Source organism: Mastigoproctus giganteus, chromosome 1 (genome assembly GCF_048544385.1).
Source record: "Mastigoproctus giganteus isolate SK-2022 chromosome 1, ASM4854438v1, whole genome shotgun sequence".
Taxonomy (NCBI): Eukaryota; Metazoa; Arthropoda; class Arachnida; order Uropygi; family Thelyphonidae; genus Mastigoproctus; species Mastigoproctus giganteus.
The window spans coordinates 197,193,715-197,217,805 of record NC_143575.1 but is presented as its reverse complement, the minus strand read 5'-3'; the positions used below and the strand labels follow the sequence as shown (position 1 = coordinate 197,217,805).

Here is a 24,091-nt window from a genome sequence, read left to right as displayed (position 1 = left end):
AATTTTTCTGTCATGAACTGATGGAACAAAACATTTGCATTAACTGACCCAGACTATGGGATCTTGTAGGTACAATGACTGCACTGTTTGTTTTGTAAGGTTGAAATTTTTTTAAGTTTTGCTGCCATTCTAGCAGTACCCTTCGACATTTCCCTTTTCTTGTGCAAGGCACCTAATGGATTTACGCACTGGACTTTCCAGATGAGCACCAATTTTATTCCAGTAAATGCTGGTCTTTCTATGGGTTACTGTTCAATAAAACACCTTTAGTTCTCTGTTTATTTACTAAATTAAGAATTGTATTCTTATGTGGAATGCAGATACCAGGAAACTTCCTCATAAATTTCTCCTGATATTCCTCAGCAGAATTATGCACAATAATAGTTATACATGAACACTCACTGCTCTAGCATGAAGTTATCCAATCTGAACATGGAGAGAAACTAGCATAGAATTGGTCAAAGGGGTCACATATCAACCATTGCTTCCCACCCACCTCTCTCTCTCTCTCTCTCTCTGTCTCGCTAGCTAGCTAGCTTCTTACTGCTGGAATTGACCATGTGAAAATTCTAACAAGAAACACATGGCAATTTCATGAATTTACCATGTTTTTTAAAAATGCCAGAGGTCAAAGGAATAAGCTCACTAATAATCTCATTGTATTTATACATCCACACCTTAATTGTTTGAATAATTTAAACAGTACTCTGTAATATACTTCATAATGATGTCTGTCTTGTAAATTATTGATTATTGGCCAAAAAGATCCTTCAGCATCAAAACTTATACAGTAGACTGTCAAAATAACAGCAACCCAAATAACGGAACATTCGAGCTAAAGGCATATAGCGCAGATGTCTTGTAGGAAAAAGAAAACAGCAAGTCACGTGATTACTGCATTTGTTTATGTTTACCATTTTGAAAGTGAATTCTGATAGATTATACCACTGTTTTACATTTATTTTAAATTAAAAACCCTTCACTATGGCTCCTAAAGTTAATAAACCTCATTCAGAGAAGAAAAGAAGAACAACATTAAAGCTTAGCGACAAACTTGATATAATCCAAACTATTGCATTAAGGTTACCCGGAAAGTGAATTCATATACCCATGTGTATTGTGTCTAAATTGCATGTGTTCTCTGGTTGATTTGCCTGTTTTGCTGGACGAAAAACCACAGTTGTGTGTGGGGGAGGGAAACCTTGCTATCTATGCCCGAGACCGGCTAATTCAGCCATGGTGAGAAAAAAGCCCATAAAAGTTCCTTGCCTCATCAACAGGATTCAAACCTGGGCCTGATGATGGTGAAATATCATCACCATCCTCCCAGTGCGGGGAGGATGGTGATGATACCACTGTGCTACCTGCGCAGACAAAACTTGATATAATAAAGAAAATAGAATGAGGCATAAGCAGGAGTGTACTAATGGCAGAATATAACATTGGATCATCAACATATTTATGTTTTTTATGTGCAGTTAATAAAATTGCATTTTTAATCTCTCTATTTCTTATTTAGCCTCATTATTTCTGCAATAAATGTATTAAAAATAAAACTTTCTAGATAACAGAAAAATCAAAATAACGGCACCTTGAATCCCCAAAGGTGCCATTATTCTGAAAGTCTACTGTATAATAATTTGTTTTCTATACAAACTGAAGTGAAGTATAAAATAAAATGTTAAAATTATATATAAAATGCCTGTTTATAAATAAAAACATCTATGTACAGGTAATCTTCCATTTACAACAGGAATGTATTCTTTGATATCAATTGGAGAAATTTTTAATAGATTATAGAACCTTCCAGAAAAAAAAAAAAAAAAAACTGAGAAAGTAGAATCAGCTTATACATTGAGGAAGGAGATTCCATATTGAATCCACATCAAAATATTTTGGAATAATAGAATAATTTTTTTTTTTAAAATCTGAATTTGTTTCATATTTTCAGACTCTAAAATCTGGAGGACCATTTTTTACTTGCATGTGTGTAGTGGCAGACACAGTATGGTTAGGAGATACAGGAACTTGCATACATATATACAGGTAAAATTATTATTATGTGGGTGTACGTATGTATATATATATAATAATAATAATATTACAACACATGTGATGTCATGTCATTATCAATCAATTTAGGTAATTTTTTTTTTTTTTTTTTTCCACAGAAAAAATGCACTGAGTTTTGTTGATTATTTTAAAAAGCCAAAAACATTGGATGAGTTTCTTGTTAGGCATGTCACTTCTGAGAAATGCTTCATTTAAATTATGTATAGCAGAGATTCTCAAACTTTCTGAGCCCACACCTTCCTTGAAGTAAAACATCGATAATTGTGCAATTTCTTATTTTTAATGTGTTAATACAATAATTATTAATTTATGAACTAATAATTGGGATATTATTTTATTCTTAAAAAACATTAATGTGATGTTCGTGCTTGCTTTTTTTATTCATATTAAAAGTTTTTTCTGCCATGGTCAACTATAAAAAAAATAGTAAATTGAAAAACACAAAACAACATTGCAACATAACACTGTGGTTTTTTTTTTTTTAATGTAGTTAATTTTAACATACGCGCAACACTAGTCTAATATAAACTGCACTACCAGTAACTCACCATATGTAAAATGTTGACTTGCATATGTGATTCGAAATACACGTAAACTTAGACCAAACAGCTGATTGTACTCTGAATATGCGATTACCACGAGCAGATTTCTGGCATCACCTCGTTCAGACTCATTCAAGGTCAAATAACGTGCGAAAATACCCAAACCAATTTCTCGTAGTAACTGGATCCCATGAATGCAGTCAGGGAACACGATGCGTTCTCTTCATCAAAAATACCCCAAATATTTTCTATAATTATTTACATTAATAATACAGATCAAATAGTAGCAGATATCTAATAGTAAAAAAAAATCATTAATACATTTTTAATATTTACCAAGGAAATCTTATATAAACTATTAGATCATCCGCAATGCCCCGATAAATTATGGCGCCTCCCCTGGGTGTCATGATGCACAGGTTGAGAACCTCTGATGTATAGTGAAACTTAAAAAAACAATAATGATAAAAAGTTAATTTGTCACTAAACAACAAGAAATAAAACTCTCAAGGATAAGTGACTGCCCTGAATTGCACATGGCCAGAGGGGCTTACAACAAAATTAATATTACAAAAATAACACTACAGTACAAATATTCTATCTCTTAAGCATACATAAAAATTTAATACTTGGAGATTTATATAACTAATGGAAGAGTCTTAATTTAAATTTAGATAACATAAAGTTTGCTTAGACTGATTATTACTGAAGAATCTTGGCAGCAGCACAAGATTTATATATTGTATCAGTTAAACCAAGTGCTCATCAATTTAATAATTGTTTAAATCTAAATGTTTTAGTTCTTTTATGTAATGAATGTGGAGAACATCTGTATATGGTATTTTTCTGAGCGACTCTGATGCAGTAATCACTTCTATTCCAAATGGATGGAAGTGGAAGATTTGAAATGTACATTTTAGCAAAAGTTTTCAGTCAAGAACAATTAACCTCTCTAAAGTAGACATACCACTAAGTTAGAAGAAAGTGACCACTATACAGAGGCTTTCACTTTATAGAAGTCGGTGTAGCCAGTTTCAATAATTCAGAAAAATGAAATTCGCTGTAACTAGTTGTTCACCCAGTTTTTTTTTTTTTTTTGTCATCGTTGTACATATTTGTTTCAGTTAATTAACTTTTAGTAGCACATGACTAACTTTCAATAAATGACACATAATTAACTTTTAGTAAAAACTGAACATAGATTCTTCTTCAATATGCCATCTCTTTGCAGAGATTGGCTGTCATCTTTGCAATGAACGAACGTGAGATAGAAGCCCTAAACAATCCGTCACTGCTCTGATCATACCACTCTCTGAGGTTTGCCAGCCAAGATTTTCTTCCTTTCCCTTAACTTCTTTTTCGATTGATCTTGCCCTGGATTATCATTTGCAACATCTTATCAGGGCGCCTCCATAGCCAGGTGGGCAGGAGCAGCAGTGCGTAGCACACACTTCTTGATTAGACCGGGGTTCGAGCCAGTGACCACCAAATACGGAGGATGCAGAAACGTCAGGAAATGACCACCACATATCCTCGGAGCAATATGGCCTTGGTTGCTAATGCTCGTAAAAACCAAATAACAAAACAACATCTTATATTTGTCATTCCTCATCATATGTCCTAAATATTTTAGTTTCCTCTCTCTAATGGTGTCTTTTTCTTCATCCGTCTCATGATCTCATCATTCTTTATCTTATCAGTCCATAACACTCTTAACATTCGTCTGTAACACTACTTCTCAAAAGAATTTAACTTATTCTGGGTCTTTGTTGTACGTGTCCAGGACTCAGCTCCATAAAGGAGGACAGAAAAGACAAAACATCTCAGTATTCTTGTTCTTAAACAAAGTGTAAGATCACTGTGACATAGAAGATTCTTCATCTTAAAGAAGGCTGAAGGTGCTTGTTCAACTCTTGAGCATACCTCAATAGAATGATCCCAGTCCTCAATCAGCATACATCCAAGATAACGATGACTTTTAACCCTTTCAATTTCTTCATTATTGATTGTAATTTTTGTTCTTACTTCTTTCTTACTGGCCACCATGGCGCCTCCGTAGCCAGGTGGGAAGGAGCAGCAGTGCGTAGCACATGCTTCTTGATTAGACCGGGGTTCGAGCCCGTCACCACCAAATATGGAGGATGCGGAAAGGTCAGGGAATGACCACTACACCGGAGCAATATGGCCTTAGTTGCTAATGCTCCTAAAAACCAAAATAACATAACATAACTGGCCACCATGAATTTTGTTTTCTTGAGGTTTAACTTCAGAGACCAAAATTTTCACTTGTTCTATTTACTCTTTCCAATAATGATTATAAATCATTCTCAGAGTTGGCTAGCAAAATAGTGTCATCTGCATATCTGATCATGTTTACCATATTGCCATTAATCCTTATCCCTTCTGTACCTCAATCTGTAGCTTCTTTAAAACTTTCTTCAGCATACATGGTGAACAATATAGGTGATAGAATACAACCTTGATGAACTCCTCTTTTAATTTCTATATCTTCAGACTTTTATCCTATGCATATTCTTGCTGATTGTCCCCAATACAAATTCACAATTCATCTGATGTCCTTGCCGTCAATTCCAATCTTTAAAATTTTGAACATTTTGTCAGGTCTTACACGATCAAAGGACATTGATTAATTTGTTTAAAACATTTCATTTTGACAATTTAATTTTCAGTATGGATAATTATATCACTCACCAGTTTTAATTAAATATTCATCATTTATGCTTACATAGAATTCTTTTAATGTAATAGGTCACATTCCCCCACCAACAAGTCAAAACCTCTCCTGTTTAAATTTATGTGTATGGCCCTTCCACAGACAGCAAGAAATTTGCTTTCTTAAAAAATTCACACATAAATAGTGTAACACAGAAAAATTTTGATCAGTATTCCAAGAGGAAAACCTGCATGCTTAAAGAGACTTGTATAAAAGCCTTCATATGTAGCTACTTAAACAACTACCATTTTTAACTGCCAAGTGTGTTGACATGGGAAAAATACCCATTATTTTGTATAAGTTATACAAAATAATGTTGCATAGAGCGAAACAGAAAGTAAAATAAAATAAATGACAGGTTTAATGTTAAACAGTAAAACAGAATATGTTAAATACATACAGTACAAAAAGATCTCGGTTATTAAGGTAACCTTCATCAGTTGAACTGAAAGTTTATGTGTTAACTGTTTATCAGCTACCTGGGCAGGTTGCTGATAAAATGAATAAGTATCCTGCATTTACATTTACACATGAGGAATGTTTTTGGAGTGGGGATACCAAACGTTTATATAAAATTCTAACAGAGAGTTGTTGAATCACTGTGACACAAAGATTATGTCAATCACTTGAAAAACTTATCTGACAATGACCTTACCTGATGTACACCATCAGGCATACTGTTATTAGCATTAGCAAAGGCACATTATGCAAGGAAGCAAGCTTATATAGCATCAGCCAAAAAAAAAACCCTTATTTCACCCATCCACTCTTTCCAAATGTTTGTCTAGTTCTGCTTTGAATCTATTTAAGCTATCAACTTCTACAATGACAGATGAAAGTTTGTTCCAGCAATCAACCACCCACTGGCTAAAGGCAAACTTCTGCATATCTATCCTACAACTGTCTTTCCTCAATTTGAATTTATGCCCTCTCAGGTGATTATTTTGAGCAAGAGGAGAAATCCCATTAGCATTAAGCATGCTAAAACCATTCAAGCCTTTGTACACTTCAATCAGATCACCTCGCAGGTGCATAGTCTCCAGACACTGTGATTTGCAAAACTTAAGCCTTTCTTCATAAGAGCAAAACTTCATTCTATTCACTATCTTGTTGCCCTTCTCGGTACTCGTTCCAACAGCTCTACATCCTTCTTAAAATGAGGCCTCCAGACCTGTATACAGTACTCAAGGTTTGGCCTGACCATTGCTTTATACAAGGGGTAATCACCTGCTTATCCCTGCTAGAAAAATTCCTGTATATCATTGACAAGACACCATGAGTTACTCTTGCAGACCATCTGCATTGCTCAGAAAGCTTCATATCTGCCGGCACAATTACCCCTAGGTCCTTTTCGATCTCTACAACTGTCAGTGTCGTACCAGACATACTGTCAGTGTAGTACCCCAGAGTTGATACATTACTCTGGTGTTACTGCTTCCCATAGGCAATACTTTATATTGTCAATATTAAACTTCAGTTACCAACTCTCAGCCCATCTGCTCAACTTTTCTAGATTCTGTTGCAGCAGTGTACTGTCATTAGTGCCATTAATAACCCCGCTGACCTTCGTACCATATGTAAACTTGGACTTTCTGATATACCATCATCAATGTCATTAATGAATACAGAAAGCAACACTGACCCCTGGGGGACTCCACTAATAACATTACTCCACAAAGAGCAGTGTCCATTGATTACCACTCTCTGTCTTCTCCCACTCAACCATCCCTTTATCCATAGCAGCAGTTTGCCTCCAATGCCACACTGCTCCAAGTTGTGCATCAGTCTTCTGTGTACAACAGTATCAAAAGCCTTTCTAAGATCCAAATATATGATATCAAATTATTCTTTGCATCCAGTTCCTTTGTGACTACATCATAGTATCCAAACAAATTCATCAGACAAGACTTCCCCTTAACAAACCCATGCTGTGTCCGAGCTATAACTGGCGTCTTCTCTAGATGATCCTGCAGTGCTTCTTTAACCAGTGCCTCCATTAATTTCTCTGGAACAGAAGTTAAACTAACAGTTTTGTAATTACCTGTGTCTCTCTTTGATCCTCCCTTGTGGTTTGGGGTCACATTTGCACATCTCCAGTCCATGGGTACCTCCCCTGAGTCCAAGGAAGCTCTCATAATTATGGCTAAGGGTCTGTTTACTTCCTTTGCTGCATCCTTTAATATAACTGAATAGATTCCATCCACCCCAGGTGCCTTTCATTTGTTTATCTTCAAAAATTTCTTCTCCACTTTACTCCCAGTTATTACAAGATTATCTAGCTTACTGCTAGTTTAATACACCTCTGGCATTCCCCTCCCTGAACGTAGATGCAAAATATTCATTTAGTTTGTTAGCTACCTGAGCAGGATCACCAACAGGTGAACCATCGATATCAAGTGGACCAATGTGATTCATCCCCTTCCTTCTAGATATGGTATATCTAGAAGGAAGACAAGACTTCCCCTTAACAAACCCATGCTGTGTCTGAGCTGTAACTGAATCTGCAAAGAGTTCTGCATAATCAGCAAAGAGAACTCTTTGCTGATTATGCAGAACTCTTTGCAGATTATGTGAAATCCTTTACCAAGGATTTCTAGTAATCTGCCTTGGGGTGCCTAACCTCCTTTGTGACTTGGTTACAGACCAGCTTATATCTATCATAGGCTTCTGTGTCACCTGTTAATTTATATATATTCCATGCATTTTCTTCTCTGTCACATGTCTAATTAGTTCATCTGACATCCATTTAGGCCTAAATCTTGAATAATATTTCTTAGTTGGTATGAAAAGCCTAGTAGCTTCCAAGATTAATTCTTTGAATGCTTCCCATTTTGAATTTGCTTTTGGTAACATTATAAGTTGGTCCCAGGCGTCTCCGTAGCCAGGTGGGAAGGAGCAGCAGTGCGTAGCACACGCTTCTTGATTAGACCGGGGTTCGAGCCCGTCACCACCAAATATGGAGGATGCGGAAAGGTCAGAGAATGATCACCGCATATTCCGGAGCAATATGGCCTTAGTTGCTAATGCTCCTAAAAACCAAATAACAACAACAACAACATAAGTTGGTCCCACTGTATAGAATTTAAATACTGTCTCAGACCACTGTAGTCACCTTTACGAAAGCAAAGACATTATGGTAGTTACCTCTTTGAATAAACCCACTTCAGCACACTGTGATCACTGCCACCTAGTGATTCCGTTATCTGCAGATTCTTAATGAATGAAGAATCACTAATAATAATCAGATCAAGAGTATTACTCCCTCTAGTTGCCTCCTGAAAATGCTATTGTAGAAAACAATCGTCCAATAAATCCACAAAAGCCTTGCTAGTGAGTGAGTGACCAACCCACAAATTCTAGTCAATCTCTGGGAAATTAAAATCCCCCATTATAAGTCACTCTAATTTACTGGCCCACTCCATTTCTCTGCACAATTGCTCATTATACTCATCAGATTCATTGGGCGGATAACACACACCTACTCTTATTTTCTTTCCCAGTGCTTATCTCACACCAGACTCAACATTGCATTGTCCACCAACATCAATTGGATGCGCTTCCTTAGATTTTGTGTTTCTTAACTAACAGCATAATCCCTCCTCCCTTCCTGTCCTGACTCCTTCCTGTACACATTATACTCCCCAAAATTCCAATTCTGCACTACTTATGTCTGTGTGACACCATATCTCTGATATCCCAACAATATCTACCTTTGATGTCTTGATTAGCACTTCAAGCTCATTAAATTTATTAACTATACTCCTAGCATTGGTGTGCATGCAAGTGTACATGCACCTGTTTCTACTCTTAGTTACCCTAACAGAGCCCGTGTATTTACTTGTTCCACTATGACTCACAGCAGTCCTGGAAATCCGCATTGTGTTGCTTTCCATGCTGCTGCTCAATTGCATTTCAATAGAAGCAGTGCAAGAATCACTTTCACCTCTGCCAGCGGCTACTGTTAATCTATTAGTCCGTGTATCCCCCCCCCAAAGCTAGCAGTTTTTCAACCCACCTAACTCTGGCTCGATATCATCAGCAAATATCCTTGCACCCTTTCTATTTAAGTGTATCCCATCCCTGTAGAAGCAGTCTCTCCTGTTAACAAGCACAGACCAGACTGATAAAAATTCTAACCCTTGAGCTTTGCACAATCTCTCCAGGGCCGAATTGATCGACAAAGCTCTCATCATATACTCCCTCCTATCGTGTATGAAGTATGAAGTGTATTGAGTGTCTAGCAGTTCCTGGGATTTCTCCCATTTCCGCGAATGTTCTATGTATCAGTTGTTGTTGTTGTTATTTGGTTTTTAGGAGCATTAGCAACTAAGGCCATATTGCTCCGGGGATATGCGGTAGTCATTTCCGCATTCTTCGTATTTGGTGGTGACGGGCTCGAACCCCGGTCTAATCAAGAAGCGTGTGCTACTCGCTGCTGCTCCTTCCCACCTGGCTACGGAGGCGCCTATGTATCGGTGACAGCACCCTGTCAAAACCAGGGATTTAGAAGTGTGTGTGGGTCATGAGTAGTGTTATATGTTGTGCCCATTGTTTATCCGGCTTATTGGCTCCAGGCCTCTAATGGGTCCCGACGTTGCCCATACCTCGCCACGTGGAGGCTAGCCGGGTGTTCCCAGTGAGTCAATTGTACTCTGGCAGGTCCTGCCACGTACTTTCCTGGGATTTTAGCGGCTAGGACCTAAAATAAAATTGGAATAAGCATGGTTGATTTCAGTTATATTAATTTTAACAGTTACATTAAAGCGCTAATATGGTGTTTGATGCTGAAGGCCTGTTTCTGAAGTGCCTAAAAGGTCAAGCGAAAATTTTTTGGTGTATTTTAAATTTGGACATGTAGGGCACTGTGCAAGAGAAAGTGCTGAGAGGGGAGAGTGAAGGCTGGGAATGAAACAGGAAGAAGAGGGCCGATAGGGTAGGTGACCCTCAATTATTCAGTGAAGCAAGCCTCACCAGAGGGAAGGAATGGTGTGGCAAGCGAAAGAGGAGACAGCGAGCCGTCACCTTCCCCCCCCCCCCTTGCTGGGTGTTGGAGAAAAAAGGGTTGCACCGTACAAGTGAGTGCAGAGCCTTGAGCCAATATGACTCCGTCAAGACGTCAAACTTGGAGATCTTCTCTGTCATCGGTTTTAGTATCGAGGTTTGTCCTCCTCAGCTAAGAAAACTGGTCGGGTCCGTCAATGGCTGTGGTTCTGTTCATCATGGGAAGATCTGCATCTCTGTGGGATTATTCTTCTGTTCGCTAGGTATTATTAGTAGTGAGCAGGTTCCTGAGGGAGGTTCTCCTTGAATCCTCTCCATGCGTGCTCTGTGTCTCTTTTTTTTATTTTTATCTGTTTCTTCTGTTGATGGCTATCAGTGTTTTACGCCTAGCAAATAGTTTTTGGGCATATTGCTTTAGCACCCTATATTCCTCTAGTGAGTCCACTAGATGTGATTCCAGGTTCTTGGGGAGGTAGTGTATTGTGGTGATCAGTCTGCACCTGAGGTCCTCATAATGTGTGCATTCGTATATAATATGCTCCCAGCACTCAACTCCCCACAGGCGTAGCTCGGATCCTTCTCAATTCCCAGCACTGTCAGCTTGGCTTTAAAGGCCCCATGTCCAGTCAGTAAATAGGTAGTGTAAGCCAGGTTGAAACCAAGTTGGGGGACCCCAGTCCCCCAACTTGGTTTGTCGATGTCGGAATGAATTTCCTGGTGATATTTCCTTTATTTGAGTTGGCCCAGTGCTCCTGCCAAACTTGCATCAGGTGTTTTTGCAATCTTATTTTTCATTTTTGCGTGGTGCATTAACGTCCACAGTATAGCCATGGTATATACATGGTATTCCTTTCTCTATGTGGTAGTTTATTCCCCTGCGCATGATCTCTAAGTCAAGGGGGAGAGCCCCAACCATGACCTGCAGTGCGTGGGTATTGGTTGTTCTACAAGCACGTGTAACTGTCCGTAGAATGGTTCTTTGCATTGCATCAGGGATGCGTCGGTTTACTACAGTTGCTGTTTTGGGAAACCATATCGCTGAGGCGTTAGTGATGATCGGTAGAAAGGTTGTTTTATAAAACAATGACAGGGTGCGTTGGTTTACCCCCCCCACCTTGCGATCCTAGCCACCAATCCAGAGTATATTTTAATTTTGGCTCTGATATAAGTTATATGGTGTTTAAAGGAAAGATTACCATACAGTATAACCCCTAAATATTTTAACTGGGTCACTAGTTTTATTGTGGTAGGTCCCACCTTTATTTGTGGCAGCCTCGTATATCAAGCTTGCCTTTTAGGAGGATGTCTTTGTTGTTGATATCGTCAGGCAGTCGGTTCTGGTCCAGTTTTACAATATCAGCATTGCATGGTTGGCCTTTTCCTCTAGCTGGGCCCTGCTATCCACAGCAATGGTGAGGACTAAATCATCGGCAAAGGCCTGGGAGCGCACACCGCCAAGATCCAAAGCCAAGAACCCGTCCAGAACCATATCGTGTCTGGGCAGAATTGCAGACACTTTCAAATTCAACCCTAACTCATGGATTTTTTTCAGCAGTGACTTGTACTTGTTAAGTAATTTCGCCGGTCTCCTACTCTTAATATCATTAGTGCCAATGTGTACAAAGGCCGCCGTAGCCTAGTGGTCAGCCGTGCGGGTGCGTAAGTACATGTGGCTTGATTGACCAGGGGTTCAAGCCTGTGACTACTGAATAAGGTGCCGTTTCTTGTATTCTGTCTATCTTGTGAACTCCTCTGACCGTTTGGTCATCCCGGAGTATAAACTGAAAATTTATTTATTTATTTTACAACAATACCACCATTTGTGTCCTTAAAGGATGATATCTGCTCTACAACGTCATCAACCTTTGCCCCTGGCAGACATTCCCTGTATATAAATGATTTTATAATAATTTAGAGGAAAGTGGAAGAGAATTTGTTGAAGCTAAATGTAAAAAAGGCATCTGGGGTGGATGAGATCTGCCCATTTATATTAAGGGGTAAGTAAGAAAACTTCTAGTCATAATTATGAAAGCATCCTTGGACTCGGGAGGTCTCTATAACTGGAGATGTGTGAATGTATCCTCAATTCACAAAGGGGATCAAAGGACGTGAGTAATTACAGTAATTAGCATGACTTCTGTTTAGGGATAATAATGCAATTGCTGGTTAAAGAAGAGTTGCAGGACCATCTAGACAGGAATGCAGTTATACTGCTGTAGCATGAATTTGTTAAGGAGCAATGTTGTCCAAGCAATCTAATTAGATATTGATACAACAGCAAAGGAACTGGATGCAAAAAAATAATTTTGACATATATTTAGATTTCAGAAAAGCTTTTGATACTGTTGCACATAAAAGACTACTCTACAGATTGATGCAGTGTGGTATTTAGGGCAAGTTACTCTTATGGATAAAGGGATCATTGAGTGGCAGAAGCCAGAGAGCTGTAAACAACTGGCACTGCTCTTTGGGCAAATGTTATTAGTGGGAGTTCCCCAAAGTTCATTGCTAGCCCTGTTGTTTTCTGTATTTATTACTGATATTGATGAAATATATCAGGCTTAATATCTAAGTTTGCAGATGATACAAAGGTTGGCAGGGTGGTTAGTGACAGTAATCAAAATATGCTATTGCAAAGATCTGAAAAAATTAGGTGGACAGGCTAAGAATTGCCAACTGAAATTTAACATTGACAAATACAAAGTACTGCATATAGGTAAAACAGTTGCAGAGTAACATACCAACTGTGTGGTACTACACCTAGGGTAGTGCAGAACAAACAAGACCTAGGAGTAATTCTGCCATCAGACATAGAGTTCTCTGAGAGTACAGACAGGCTGTCAGGACAGTTCATGGGATTTGGTCAATGATATTGAAGAATTCTGCCAGTAGGGTTAAGGAGGTGATTATTATCCCATTGTATAAGGCAATGGTTAGGCTACATCTTGGGTCTACATATAAAGCCTGGAAGTCTCATTTCAGGAAGGATATGGACCTATTGAAATGGTAGCAGAAAAGAATAATAAGATTAGTGAGAGGAACAAAAGTTTGCTCTTACCAGGAAAGGCTTCAGTTCTGCAGTGTCTAGAGAGCAGCTGCCCCGCAAGGAAATCTGATTGAGGCATTTGCTTTCAGCCAGTGGATAATTGATGGTCAGAAAAAACTTTCATCTGACATTGTGGAAGTGGCTAGTTTTAATAAATTAAAGGAAAAACTAGACTGACTATTACAGATGATGTGGGAAGTGTTATTTTATTTTTGGCTTATGCTGTATAAGATATCTTGCATTAAAAAAAAAAAGAAAAAGGTAAACTGCAGCCATTATCAACCCACTGCAAGATGGAAGCCTCCTCAACAATTCATGCTGAGGGAAATGGACCATAATCTGCCGTGCGGGTTGGCGGATCGACCGTATTTAGCAGTCAGGGGCTTGAACCCCGGTCTATTCAAAGAGCGTGTGCTACTGCACTCCCACTGGCGCCTCCGTAGCCAGGTGGGAAGGAGCACCAGTGTGTAGCACACGCTTCTTGATTAGACCGGGGTTCGAGCCCGTCACCACCAAAATACGGAGGATGCGGAAAGGTCAGGGAATGACCACCGCACATCCCCGGAGCAATATGGCCTTAGTTGCTAATGCTCCTAAAAAAACCAAATAACAAATGCACTCCCACTCCTGACCACTCAGCTACGGAGGCTGTCTTTGCATTGTTTGCCACTAATAATACTAATACTAACAGCCCAGTACAAATAACAGTCCATTGTTATAAACAAAACTGTGAATCAAGGTACAGTCTATTATGTTATCTCTGGAGAGAGCAAAGTCTTCAATAGTAGCTTTCTTGGAGCATTGATTGCTTCAAGAAAGATACTGTTGAATTAGTTAAAATTCAATTAATTGATATTTAACAGAGAATTCAGCAAAAATCCACAGACAGAAAAAACCTAGGTAAGATAACATTTGAGCAGTCTTTTATATGCAAAGGGGAATTAAAATGGGCCCTATCTGTAACTCTATTAGTATCGGCCGCATGGTGCAAGAAAGCTTATGGCTAATGCTGCACCAGCCAAAATAAATAAATAAATAAATAAATAAAAAATATAAAAAATAAATAAATCAATAATAATAATTAATAAAAAAAAAAAAAAAGAAATTAAAACTATCATCCTATGCGCTTCCCTTACCCGAAAGTACTATCCAGATGATCTTTGAATTTCCCCAAACTGTCGGCCTCTACCACCCATGAAGGCAACTTATTCCAGTAATTTATAACTCGCTGGCTAAAATAAAACTTCCTGCAGTCCAATCTAAACATATTCCCCCCCCGTAACTTGAATTTATGTCCCCTAGTTCTAACATCATTTATAATCTTGAAAATTTTGTCCTCATTCATTTTACTGATGCCTCTCAGAGCCTTAAACACCTCAATCAAATCTCCTCTAAGGTGTCTAGTTTCCAAACCTCTGCAACCCACATATTCGAAGTCTTTCTTCATAAGGACGCCCTTTTGCCGATCTCACCAGGTGAGTTACCCGTCTTTGCATCCTTTCAAGAAGCGCGATGTCTTTCTTTAGGTGCGGTCTCCATACTTGAACACAGTATTCCAAGTGTGGTCTAACATTAGCCTTATATAATGGGATTATCACGTCCCTATCTCTACTTGCAAAAGTTTGATAGATCATCGATAGGACACCATGGGCCTTCCTTGCAACCTTGTTTACAATGCTCAGAGAATTTCATGTCTGACCGTATCGTAACACCAAAGTCCCTTTCCTCCAGTACTGGGTTTAATTGAACTCCACGAAGTGAATGCGTTTTTTTGGGATTACTGTTTCCCAGGTGTAATACCTTACACTTTGTTGGATTAAAGCATAGCTGCCATTTTTCTGACCATTCCTGAAGTCTATCTAGGTCTCTCTGAAGAAGCTCAGCTTGACAGTGATCATTAACTACTCTACCAATTTTAACATCATCTGCAAATTTAGACATCACACCCTCTATCCCTTCATCAATGTTGGTTATGAAAATTAAAAACAACAGTGGTCCTAATACTGATCCTTGGGGAACCCCACTTCTTACATCAACCCAATTTGAGGAATAGCCATTTATCACAACCCTCTGCCTCCTGCCCTGAAGCCATCATTCTATCCATCTAAGGATTTTCCCAGTGATTCCAACCTGTTCCAGCTTATAAAGCAACCGCTCATGTGGGACTGAGTCAAAAGCTTTGCTGAAATCTAAATAAACAATGTCGAAATTATTCCCTAAATCCAGCTCGTGAGTGACCCTTTCGAAATAGCGAATCAGATTTGTTAAACATGATTTTCCCTTTACAAAACCATGCTGAGTATCCTTGAGAATTTCAGTTCGATCCAAATGATCCTGAATTCCACTCTTGATCATTGCCTCCATGATTTTCCCTACTACTGAAATCAGACTGACAGGTCAATAATTTCCAACTTCACTTTTAGAGCCACCCTTATGTATGGGAGATACATTTGCACTTTTCCAATCCAAGGGAATCTCCCCAGAGTCTAGTGATGCTCATATAATTAGCCTCAATGGTTCAATGCACTCGCTTGCGACCTCCCTTAAGATTATAGGGTATATTCCATCAACTCCAGGAGCCTTACTGGTCTGTAGGCTCGAAAGTTTTTCATTAAATAATCTTGCAAAATTTCAATATCATTAATTACATATTTTTTAACTTCGCTCCCACAATTTCCCATTGCCACAAAAGGCTTTTTATTTGTAAATATTGATGCAAAATAACTGTTGAGTTCATCTGCAATGGCAGCTGGTGTATTTATTACTATCCCCTTTCCCTTACGTAAAGGTCCGATCTGGTTTGTCCTGCTCTTCTTGGCATTTATATATGTGAAGAATTCTTTATCCCCCCCTCTTTGCTCTGTTTGCTAGTGAATTCTCATAAACTGCCTTTGCCTATCGAACCTTTTCTGTGGCTCTATTACACATCACCTTGTAGCTGTTATAGGCTTCAGTACTTTTTATTGCTCTGTAACCTTTCCATGCCACCTTTTTCTGCTCAAGTAATGTGGCAACTTCACTATTCATCCAACTTGGAACCCTTCTCGTGGAGTATTTTTTTAATGGTATATACGCATTCAAGGCATCTGTGATTAATGTTTTAAAAGCATACCACAGTTCAATTGTATTCATTCTCTGCGCGATATCTACCCAGTTAATAGAGGCCATTTAGTACCTTAAGGCATCGTAATAAACCTCTCTCGTCATCATCCACCGTAGAACTCCGTGATCACTTCCTGCTACTGGTTCCTCTGCTATCAGCTCTGATAAAAGATTTAAAAATTTTTTTCCCCATGTCGAGTTTCCTTCCCATTTACTCCAATCAATTAGAGGCAAATTGAAATCACCCATAATAAGGCACTGACGCTTACTTGCCCATTCCATTTGCATGTAGAGGCTTTTGTCATAATCGTCACAATCACCTGGTCTGTAGATTACTCCTACTCGCATTATACCTTTGTTTCCAACTATCTCACACCATACAGACTCTATACTAACACGTGAAATGGCTGAATCTGGGAAAGCTATCGTCGCACTCAGGCTGCTTCTGATAAGAAGCATTACCCCACCACCCCTTCTATCTACTCTATCCTTCCTAAATACATTGTTTTAATATATAACGTGTATGTTGTCAGTGAAATTTAATTTATAGTGCAGTGTAAACTTTAAAAAAACTACTTTTTTCTGAAAAATTTAGTTTTTCTCATGCTTGCAATTATCACCAACTTTTCAAAAGTTGGTAGCTATGTATAGACAATTAGACCCTGTCAGTTATTATTCAAAGTCATGCTAATCCTTAGTACTGAAAAGCTTAACCAGAGTAGAAACACTGTATTAATAAATTTTCTCAGTGTGTATGCAGCAGATTTAATATGTTGTGGTGTGTATATGAGGTGCTACCCAAATGTTCCCGAAATTTGAATGTTGCGCGGGAACTAAGTCTAGTGCGGACGTGGCACTAAGTAACACTGCATGCATCCTTTGTCAATCAGTATGCCACGTAGCGTTGGGCTGGATAGAGTCATTGAATATTTATGCACAGTTCTTTGGCAGTGTGTTTCAGTTAGTTGCAACTGTTGCAATGGCTGATGTGAGAGAGCAACATGCTTGCATCAAGTTTTGCTTCCTTCTAACAATACAGCAGCAGAAACCCATAAGAAGTTGAAACAAGCTTTTGGTGACAATGCATTAGACCAGATGCAGACCTACTACTGGTTTTACATTTTAAAAACGGTTGAATATCAGTTGATGATGACAATCACTCTGGGCGTCCATCATTGAGCACCACCCCGGAAAATGTCGCAGAAGTTCAGGTGCCGATCCGTGAAAACCGCAGATGGACTGTTCATGTATGTTTGTAGCATCGTAGGACTATTGTACAGCACATGTCAGCTGATTTTGTCAGACGAGTTGAACATGAGAAGGATTGTGACCAAGTTCATGCCATGGTTACTTAGTGAAGACCAAAAGCAGCATCACATGGAAGTTAGCAGAAATCTTCAAGATCGGGCCAGGAGTGATCAAACCTTCCTTACTACAGTTGTCACTGTTGATGAGAGTTTGGTATATGGGTATGACCAAGAAACCAAGCAACATCCATCCCAGTGGAAGAGCCCATCTTCACCCCGACCGAAGAAAGCCCGACAAGTGAGGAACAATGTAAAGTCCATGATGATCTGTTTTTTGGATATTGATGAGATTATCCATAAGGAATTCCTCCCTCCTGGCCAGACTGTCAATGCAAAGTTCTACTGTGATGTCCTGAGGTGGTTAAGGGAAGCCATCAGGAGGAAATGTCCAGAGAAGTGACATACAAAGAACTTGGTCCTTCATCATGACAACGCACAGGCCCACCACACATCTCTTGCTGCGGTGCAGTTTTTGGCATCCAACATGACAATTATCCCCACCCCCTTATTCACCAGACTTAGCTCCCTGCCCTGCAACTTCTTCCTCTTCCCAAGAATGAAAATCAAGCTGAACAGTTGAAGATTTGACAGCGCAGAGGATTTCCAAACCAAATCGCAGCGCTGCTGAACACTATGACGGACTTTCAGAATGCATTCAAATCATGGGAGAAGCAATGGGATCAGTGTTTACGCTCTCAAGGGGACTACTTTGAAGGTGATGGTGGCGAATAAGACCCAGGGTGAGTCTAATTTATTTTATAAATACATTTCAGGAACTTTTGGGTAGCACCTCGTATATAGCCAAAACATGAAACAGCATGACCACGATACACTTCACATATATACTAATAGCTGTTTGCAAAACTTGATAATTTTATACTTAATATTAATTCATAATTTCAATCCTTCATTATTCTGCTCAAATATTTTACTTTTTTCACCACAAATGTTTTAAAGGAGGAAAGTGGTATTAATCTTAGTAACACAAGATGATATTAGCTTTAAATAACCTGTTTTACTAAGAGGTTAATGATTTAAGAAAATCAAAAAAAATTATGTAATAGTGATATTATATGTATTTTTTTTTTTTTTTTCTGCTTGATTTTCCAGTGATTGTATTATTATCATTTGTTTCAGTATTTCATCATATTCCGAAATAAGGACTATTCTGTTAGATTCCGAGATAGGCATGCCATGTGCCATTCGTAGCATGTGTTATTTACAGGAAATAAGCAAAGTTGCTGTTACTACTAGTGGTGGTCAGTTATGGTTGTGCAACACATTGGAAAGAACTGATAAGAATGAAAATCAGACATATAATACCCACAGTATCTTAACTACAGGGAGAGTACAAGAATTAGGAAGCAATGGCCGGCCCATATTTTCTATTGCAGCTGTAGCACTTGGTAATGCAAGGTAAGATGTTTAACAATTTATGAATATTACAAAACGTTCATAGGTCATTCAAAAAATTCTGTTTATATCTTTTTATAAAAAGAACTCCATGTATTATAATTACATGTCAGTAAAAGGAATTGCTTTATTGACAGTGACATTTTGTTCTGCTGACAAGGCTATCTGGATGCACAACTTTCTCAGGAGCCACTAAGTGAACTTTCTTTATTGCTTAACAATTATTGTTTTTTATAACTTTTGATTTAAAATTAGCAGTATAGTAATTATTTGTGATTCTCTGATTAGGTTAGTGCATTTGTTCTTTAGTTGGCCTTTTTAATTTCTTAAAAAAACCAGTCAACTTCTGCTGCCATTGTGTATCGATAAGAATGTTAGAAATTTTTTGCCATTTTGATAATGTCGATAGGCAATACTTGGAGGTTTCTGCATAGTTTTGTAGAGGTGTAATCAGCATGAATAGAGGCCTATAAACTTATATATATGCTATAAACTATTTATAGCAATACAAACATGTTTTAGTAACTTGACTTTATCACATAGTATGTAACATAGAACAATATTTTTAGACCTTTTGTATTGGTGATTTGGTGTGAATATAGTGTCACATAACTACTGGTGTAGTGCATAGTATGGAATTGTAGGGTTTTAATTGTAACAAATAAATAGTTCATAAGTTATAATCATTTAGCTTAGTGTAAATTTTCTTTGTTTTAGCTAAGAAATTTTATTTCAAGTAAGGCTATTACCAACTTAAAACTCTCTGAATGTAATGGTATAGCATATAAAATAAACTTATAATGTAAACATATAAAGGAAATCATGCCTCAGACTAGAGCAGCAAAGCAGTTGGTTCAAAGCAGTAGGAGAATGAAGCAGTTCTCCAACAGATCATGGCCTAACAAAATGTGATACTTGTGTAATGTTTCTGGAACTATCTGGAACAAGACATGATACAGCCAAGAGGGATGTTTTTGTGTGGGTTTAGTGCAAAGAATATGAGGAAATGAGGTGTGAACCCAGCATTCTGATGGGTGTTTATGAGAGCTTGAAGAACAGAGTGGATGTCTGGAAGGAATTAAAATAGGGCCCTTCAAGCTCTCAGCTGCCAACTCAACACCAGAGCTCACTCTTGTGCATCAAGTAACAAAGCTGCAATCACCAAGGCAGAATTTGCTGGTCCCACAAGAGATAGTTATTGTTGGTGACATTGTCAGGGAAACAGGAAATATATTGTGCAAGGGCGATAGGTGGAATAAGGCCAGGATAGTAATGGTACTAATGGAAAATGATGCAATAAAGCAAGCTTATATAGCATCAGGTTTTTGTCTAATTCGCCTTTGAATTTATTCAACCCATCCACTTCCACAATAACAGATGGAAGCCTGTTCCAAAAATCAACCATCCACTGGCTGAAGGCAAACAACCACACATCTATCCTGCAACCATCTTTCCTCAACTTGAATTTATGCCTGCTCTTGTGTGTAGTCTCAGCAAGTGGAAGAATACCATTAACATCCAGCTTACTCAACTATTAAACACCTCAATCAAATCTCCCTGCAGGTGCCTAGTCTCGAGATGCTGCAATTTGTAGAACGGAAGCCTTTCTAAGTAAAAGCACCCTTTTGTTCCCTTCACCAATGTGGTTGCCCTTATCTCACCCATTCCAGCAGTTCTACATCCTTCAAGTTGCAGCCTATTAGATTATAGTAAAGCTTTTGATACAACCCCACATGAATTATTTTTGTATAAATTATAGCAGTGTATCATTGGGGACGGATTACTCCTGTGGATAAAGGGATGGTCACTTCTCTTCGTGGACTAGTGTTATGAGTAGGACCCCCATAATCTTCAGTGCCACCCCATTGTTTCTAATATTTATTAATGATTTAATATTTATCTATTAATGTAGGTATTTCAAGTTAAATGTTTAAGTTTTCTGATAATACAAAGGTGAACAGGGTTCGGACAAATTACTTTAATAAGATCTAGATAAACTATTCAGATGAGCTAAAAAATAATAGGTTTTACATTGATAAAAACGTAGAAGCAGTGTGCTCAGTGTATAATTGGCAGTAATCCTAGAATAACATGCCATTTGGGCAGCACTAAACTCAAGGTAGTTGATAATGAAAAAAAGTCCTTGGCCTGTAAATATACAGTCCAACATGAAGTTCTGTAAACAGTATACTGTAATTAGCATTAGTTCATGTATTTCGTAAGTGATAGACACTTACGAAATACAGCTCAAAAGGTGATTATCAAGTAGCATAAAACAATGGTTAGGTCACACATCTGGATTTTATACTGTGTGTGTGTGTGTGTGTGTGTGTGTGTGTGTGTGTGTGTGTGTGTGTGTGTGTGTGTGTGTGTGTGTGTGTGTGTGTTATGTAAACCCCAAACATGAGAGGTATTAGAACCTATAGTACTTAGTACCGCGTGCTTGGGTTGGAGGTTGAGAAGACAAAAGAAGATATTTGTTGACATTGGACTTCAACTTCTGTAGACTGTAATTTTCAGGAAATACTATGAAGGAAGGTTGTTCCAGTAAACAGCAGTTGAATGAATAAACGAGGAAGATGAAAAGTTGGTTCTGTGAATTTTAAGTTGGACAGTAAATGGACGTTGGCTGGTGGCGGCACGTATTCGGACCATTTTGAAAGAGAGAGCGGGAATTATAGAAGCCAATTCAGAAGAACAGTGCCCATGGAAGTATCTGTAGAAGAGGCATGCAGCAGAAACAGTACGTCTATGAGACAGTGAGTGGAGAGACTCTGTTAGAGATGAATCATTAATTAACCTAACTGCCCTCTTCTGAATGGAATCAAGAAGCCTGAGAGAGGTTTTGGGGGCACCACCCCAGATGTGGGAACAATATTCCATAGCAGGGCGGATTTGCGATTTATACAGAGTGAGCAGCTGTTTGGAAGAAAAGTAATGCCGAGAGCGAAAGAGAAAACCAAGTTTTTTAGATGCGGAGGAAGCAATATTTGTAATGTGCTTGTGCCAAGAGAGATTAGAAGTCAGGGTAATCCCCAAAAGAGATATATCATTTTTCCTAGAAATTGGAGTGTCAATAAAGATAAGCATAGGAGCAGAAGAATCCTTTTCGCGAGATATAAGACAAGACTGAGTTTTAGAAGGGTTGAAATCAACTAAGTTGTCTTTGCCCCACTGGAGAATTACCTGAAGATCGGCATTTAAGGAATTGGTAGCAGATTTTCGAGAAATTGAAGCTGATTGAGCAGGACAAGGTTTCTCAAAATGGAAATTGGAATGCAATGTGCTATCATCGGCAAAACTATGGATAGGATTTCCAGTCAATGGAAGAAGGTCATTAATATACAAGAGGAAAAGAGTGGGGGAAAGAACTGAACCTTGGGGGACACTGGCATTAGTGGAGAAGTTAGAAGACAGAGAGCCATCTACCATCACCCTCAGTGAGCGATCACAGAGAAAACTGGATAAACAATTACTAAAAACAGTTGGCAAACCATAAGATGGAAGCTTGTTTAGAAGACCTTTATGCTAAAAAGATCGAAACCTTTGAGATGTCAAGGGCAACTACTTGTGTTTCCCCGAACTTTTCCATTGAATTAGTCCATAAATGGATAATATAAGCAAGAATATCACCAGTGGATCGACACTGACGGAATCCATACTGGCGATCGTTGATCAGACAGAAGGTTCCTAGGTAGTTTAAGAGTTGGCGGTTAATTGATTTCTCCATTACTTTAGAAAGAGTAGAAGTAATTGCAATGGGACGATAATTGGATGGGATGGATTTGTCACCCTTTTTAGGAACTGGCTGGATATGAGCAAATTTCCAAGCAGAGGGAAAAACACCTTTGGAATAAGAAAGTGAAAAAATGCGGCAAAGAATAGAAGTAAGTTCAGGAGCACAGGTTTTGAGAACAAGTAGAGAAATACCATCGGGACCTGGAGCTTTCTTAGCATCAAGATTCGTCAAAATCCTTCTGACATCCTTTTGACGGAAGACCACAGGAGGCATTGAATGGAGTGTGTTGGGAATGGTGGGAGGTGTTTTACTAAGATCATTAATACATGAGATGTAAGAAAAATGGGATGCTAGCAGGTCAGCTTTATCCTTGGCTGAAGTGGCAACAGAACCATCTGGTTTGGAGAGAGGTGGGAGCAGAGATGGGCAAAAGTTGCGGCCAATAGCTTTGGCAAGAGACCAGAATGCTTGGCTACCATTAGGGCAAGAAGCAAGTTTTCTACTCTTAGCCTGTTCAAAATCTAGTTTGCATTGATTAATAACTGCTTTACAATTGTTGCGAGCTGTGGTGTAGGCAGAAAATGAAACTGGAGAATTAGAAACAAGCCAATTACGATATGCAACATTCTTCTCTTGAACAGCCTTAGCACATTTATTGGAAAACCAAGGTTTAGATAAAGGACGAGATTTTAAAGTAGATTGTGGGATAAAGGATTCCATTCCTGCAAGAATAATTTCACTGACACGATCTGAGCAAATGTTGACATCAGAACTTTTGAAACAGTAATCCAACCAAGGAAAAGAAGAAAAGAAGTCTCGCAGGTCATCCCATTTTGCATTCTTGTAATGCCAAACAAAACGAGCCTGGGAATAGCCATGAGATAAAGGTTCCATTGGAGAAGAGACAATCACCAAGTTGTGATCTGAAGTGCCTAAAGGACCTCTCACTTCGACCGTTACTTAGATGGGTTGTTTGTGAGAAAAAGATCAAGTGTATTGGCTGTATAATTAGAATTATCCAGTATTCTTGTAGGTAAATGAACAATCTGTGCAAGGTCATTAGTAATTACAAAAGCCTCAGCATCTCGACTAGCTGAGTCTGTGTGACTAGAAAATGGAAGCCAGCTGGAGTTG

At 38.6% G+C, this 24,091-nt stretch overlaps 1 protein-coding gene across 1 annotated transcript in view; it reads left to right on the top strand.

Moving 5' to 3' along the window:
- LOC150091432 (leucine-rich repeat serine/threonine-protein kinase 1-like) overlaps positions 1-24,091 on the top strand; it is a 595,643-nt gene that overhangs the window by 538,319 nt on the left and 33,233 nt on the right. Inside the window, exons 29-30 of the mRNA XM_090390319.1 lie at positions 1,952-2,046; positions 18,943-19,221. Of these exons, the coding sequence (XP_090246445.1) occupies positions 1,952-2,046; positions 18,943-19,221 (374 nt within the window). The remainder of the gene's footprint in view (positions 1-1,951; positions 2,047-18,942; positions 19,222-24,091) is intronic.